The sequence below is a fragment of the Acanthisitta chloris genome, unplaced genomic scaffold (assembly GCF_000695815.1).
Source record: "Acanthisitta chloris isolate BGI_N310 unplaced genomic scaffold, ASM69581v1 scaffold13674, whole genome shotgun sequence".
NCBI lineage: Eukaryota > Metazoa > Chordata > Aves > Passeriformes > Acanthisittidae > Acanthisitta > Acanthisitta chloris.
The window spans coordinates 1-5,150 of NW_008671058.1; the positions used below are offsets into that span (position 1 = coordinate 1).

The 5,150-nt window shown below is 35.8% G+C and overlaps 1 protein-coding gene across 1 annotated transcript in view; it reads right to left on the reverse strand.

Annotated features, from left to right (window-relative positions):
* Nucleotides 1-4,266: 4,266 nt before the first annotated feature.
* PIK3C3 (phosphatidylinositol 3-kinase, catalytic subunit type 3) overlaps nucleotides 4,267-5,150 on the reverse strand; it is a gene marked incomplete at both ends in the record, with an annotated part of 19,754 nt that continues 18,870 nt past the window's right edge. Inside the window, one exon of the mRNA XM_009073954.1 lies at nucleotides 4,267-4,341. Coding sequence (XP_009072202.1) covers nucleotides 4,267-4,341 — 75 coding nt within the window. The remainder of the gene's footprint in view (nucleotides 4,342-5,150) is intronic.

Here is a 5,150-nt window from a genome sequence, read left to right on the forward strand (position 1 = left end):
CACTGACCACAACTCTCTGTGTGTAACTGTCCAGCCAGTGCTTTATCTACCAAGTGGTCCACCCATCAAATCCATGTTTCTCCAATTTAGAGACAAAGACCTCATGCAGGACAGTGTCAAACACTTTGCATAAGTCTAGGCAGATGATCTTAGTTATTCTGCCCCTACCCACAAATTCTGTGACCTCATCATAGAAGGCCACCAAATTTGTCAGGCATGACTTGCCCCTGGTAAAGCCATATTGGTTATTAGCAATCACTTGTCTGCTTTTCATGTGCCTAAGCATAGCTTCCAGGAGAATCCGCTCCATGATCTTGCCAGGTACAGAGGTGAGACTGTCTGGTTGATAGTTTCCTGGTTCTTCTGTTTTCCCCTTTTTAAAAATGGGGGTTATATTTCCCTTTTTCCAGTCATTGGGGACTTCACTTGACTGCCACAATTTCTCAAAAATTATAGACAGTGGCTTAGCAGTTAAATGCCTAATTTATTGTGGTCACTTTAATCAGCAGCATGTTACAACTTTTTCAAGGCTACACAAAAATGAATGTAACATGAATTTTTAGGGACTTATTCAGGATACAAGTTTTAAAGTCAGTGTGCAATAACAGCTGTCATCTAGATAATCAACTGGTGCACTTCACACTGATGACAGATCACAGCTCAACATCTAAGCTAAGACAGTCCAGTTCTTTCACCTATCTACACAGAATGCCAAAAGAAAATGTGGTTTTCAAGTTTGGAGTGCTCAGTCTTTGACCTGTCCTTAGATATTATATGTAGCAATTTGCTCTACTGCAACGGAGTAATTTCACGTGCACAGTTAAGGTCAAAGCAACTGCACTCTGGAAACCCATAATGGGAACTTGAATTTACATATAGATCCCCGAAGGTTATTGGAAGATTAAGCTGACCAGTCACTAGGGTCAGGGTTAGTTGGTCACACAGCCACAAACACTGCTACTCAAATAAGCCATCTGAATATGCAGAATATCCTAAAATATCAAGACACAGTCCAGTCCTCTGTATGTCTATAAAGCAAACTGAAATTACTCAGATATCTCAAAAGGGGCATGAGACTTCACTTGTCTATGGAAGCTGAAACACTAAGCTCTACTGTCTAACTCAAATTTACAAAAAGCTTAGCAAACACAAAGACATCCATACCTGGGTGTTATATGAGTACCTAGATCCCAGCTCTACAATCAAAATCTGAGTGTGGAACACATGTAGAAGTGTTTTCAGACAAAGGCATGATGCAATTGAAATGCAGTAGCCTAGTGCATGTTACACAAATGTTAACTGACCGTGCTACCTCACATACACCACATTTCAGCTTCAAAACTACCCAGCTCTTGCTTTCAAGGCAACAAAGAGAACATCAGCTATTAAATCAGATGCCAGCTTCAATGTATAAATCAGTCTGTAATCCTAAATGGACACACTAATGTTGCTTAAAGCTGGGAATTCAGCTGCAAAACAGCCTCTTGTTATTTAACAAGTCACAGTAATACCTGCTGCTAGTTTTGAAAACAAGAAATTAAAATATACAGCAATTAATAATTTATTTCATCTTCAGTTGAAGAAGGAAGTTCAGCGTTTTCAGAGAAAATAAATACTCCTGTCAAGCAATACTGACTATATCATGTGACATTCTGGTGACCAGCTGAGGTATATTTACAAAACTGATGCAAGCATTCTTGTAATTTTTAACATTACTGACCAACAGGGATGTTTTGACTGAAGGTTTCCAGTATCTCTTTCCAAACCAACTTCTACAACTGTCTTGAAGTAAATCTAGATGTCTTTTTCAAGAGCACTAAAAAAAGTCACTCTACTTCTAGAAATACAAGCATTAAAAAGTCATAAAATATATCAGAAATTATTTCATCAAAAAAACTGACATGCTCGTGCAAAAAATAGATTTCTAAAACTGAGCCGGAAACTATCCGGTTTTATGAACTACAGTATCTACTGCCTAATATTTGAATTATATTACAGTTATTATAAGCATAGACAACTGCATGCTAGAAGATGATGCACTGATTCTAGTGGAAGGAGTCTAACAGAGATGTAGCTACTTTCACTAAAGTAAAAGGTAGAGCCAAAATAGGTAATGATACATATAGCCATATAAATCCAAAAGAAGTATAACCCACAGCTGGTACCCATCACTGTTTACCTTACTGGAAACCTTAAATTCATTCAATAAATATCAAGAAACAATGTATATAGGGTCATACTGTTTTGAAGAAGATACTGAGAGGATTCATTCTTCCAAAGAAGAATGACTAGCTTTTTCCAACTTCAGGCTCAGGGATTCTCAGTAGCAAGAATGTAGTTTTTGCAGCAAGTCTTTGTTGCATTGGGAACATAAGGCTTTCTCTTGATAGAACAAAAAACGTCTTAGCATGTAACAGAGCACGGGTAGCAGACAAAAACTATTTCAGACTAGGAATGTTCAGTAGATGTGCACTGCCCTCTGCCGTACTCCCTAAAATCTTCCACTAAACCACTGTGCTGTTACATTTTAACACAGACAAGAATCAAAACACTAAGCTATTACTGCTCTCACCATGCAAGCAGAGCCTGCTATGAAAGATCTATACCTATCATCATAAATAAGTGACAGAGACCTCTCAAGACAGATTTTTAAATGAACATTTGTACATTTTCAAGCAGATAATGAAAAATAAACTTGCTTTAGTTTTTCTCGCACGAGCTTGGAACAAGACCTTTTACCCTAACCAAGGCCCAGTGGTTACTTTTCTTCTCTTTCAGACAGAGTATGCTGGTTCAAAGCAATATATGCTCCAGGCTTACCTGTAAACCTAACAAGCCATTCATGTGGATGTGCCTATTTTTCCAAATAACACTTTTTGCTTAGATGTTGCTATTCAATAAATGATTCACTCTATAATAAACACTTAACCACAACTCTTAACCCTCCATCACCACGCAATGAAAGTATCCAGCATCAGAACTCCTAGGGAAGCTATAGTAAGCAAGTAAGTAAGCATAAGCCAAACACAAAGGCTTAAAAATATTTTCCCATATAAGAAATATGATTTGTCACAACTTTGTATAAAATTCATGCAGCTACACACGAACCCATTTTCAATGAAAACACTTAAATTCCCTTCCATCCTAAAGCATTGCCTCTAAGAGTTGAAGTAGTAAACTACTTGTCAAATCCTTTACTTCCTCTAGTTAAGAAATTCTTAATTTATTTAAAATCACTAGCATTATTCCCTCTATCCAATCTGTTATTATCCATACAGATGGCAACAAAAATAACATGTAAAAAGTTTGAGAAAAAAATGCACATTTGTCATTTTGTACTTTCCAGATACATGGGTTTTGCTGCAAAGTAAAGGATGTAGTTGATAAAATGGTAACTTCTGCTACTTCTCTCTCCCAGCTATAAATATGCAATGAGAGTCAAGACACTGAAAAGTCGATTTCCACCTTGGATTTTAGAGAAGGCTTAATGAAAAATAAAATAACCTAAAGTTGAGCTGAATAGTCCACCCAGCTCAGTTAGGCTGACAATGAAACAATTTCTTAGAAAAACATACAGACCTGGAAAGCTCATAGAACCACTTGCTTTGAAACAATCATCATTTTTTTCAGCTTTGGACCAAGAGTTCCCAAAAAATGTAGCTATGATTTTAGTCAAGTTTAAGATAATAGTGAAATGTTTCTTGGTCTTAGTCAAAGGCAGTCAAATTTCACTATACACTACATCCATACTATTTTCAACAAAGGTAGCACTATTCAAGAAAATTTTTGTATTAAACAAAGAAAAAAACATAGAGGTCCAGCTTTCAGTGTAAAAAATAGCGACAGAAGAATACAGGACAGTAAACCAAGCCAAGAAAAAATATACAAAAATCACAATATTCATACACATCTGTGTTGAAGTTAAGTTAGACTTCTACTACCAATTGATGCATAAATAACTCTTAAAATGACATCAAAATCAAGTACCAAAAACACAGCATATCTTTCCTATTGATGTGTTTAGAGAGCAATTAATCTACTTGTTTTTTTCTTCTTCCACTTCACACTACTAATTGTTTAAATGTAAACTTTGATTCATTGGCTCAAATACTGTCTCAAATGAGACAATAAAACTTAGATTTTAAAATATATTCCAATTCACAATACTCTGTGTTATAATCACACGGAAAATGGAGCAAAAAAGTACCAATGCATTAGAAACTAAACAACTGTTGCTACAAAATTATATGGCAAAATAAGAATTACCTGTTTTTGTTAACAACAGATTATCCAGATGTCTATCTCCAACTCCAAGGATGTAAGTAATCACACAATAACCAGCTGTAACAAGTAAATTGCAAACATCAATATTAGGACCTTTCCTGGAGAGCAACAAGTTCCATACAATTAACAACATATATCACCTTATCTTAGCTCTTGTTCACTAGTAATAAATGCAGTGTAGAGGCTAGGGGGCATGGGTGGTGCTGGTGAGGAATAATCAAGATTATGAGCACTATGATGAACATCTGAAGTAATAAAACCCTGAAGTTTATTCAGTACTATCTAGGTTTAATTTCTTACTGCACAATCATGTCTAACACTAAAAGACTAAATTCATTCAATATTGGGATTAAGATATTTCAAATGAAGCTTAAGTACTTTGAGCAAAATGAATGTATGTACTTTGAACTGAAGATATTTTAAGGCCACTGTAAACAAGTGTTAGACATTGACATGAATCTGGTTGTATACTTTAGTGATATTTACAAGCTCAGCAGTAAGACTGGCAGTGATAAAGAGAAAACTGTTTGCATTCTTACTTTCACCCACCAGCCAGAACAGTTTGAAGCAATTCTAAGGACTGCACCGTCAGAAAGTGAAGGAGAAAAGAGAACTGTGGAGCGATAACTGAACCATCTTCTTTTTTTGTAGAATGAAGCTGCTTTTAATTTAATGGACAGCAAATGCACTATTTTAATATGGTCATCGATTTACTGAACTACACTACCACTTTTACTTGTCATCCAAATAGAACCAGAAATTGAATGTTGCCACACCCCCAAAACCTGATGTTTTCAAAACTAATTAAAATTTTAATACAAATTACTTATCCTTATATAAACTCACAAAGCAGAGGGGGCACACGT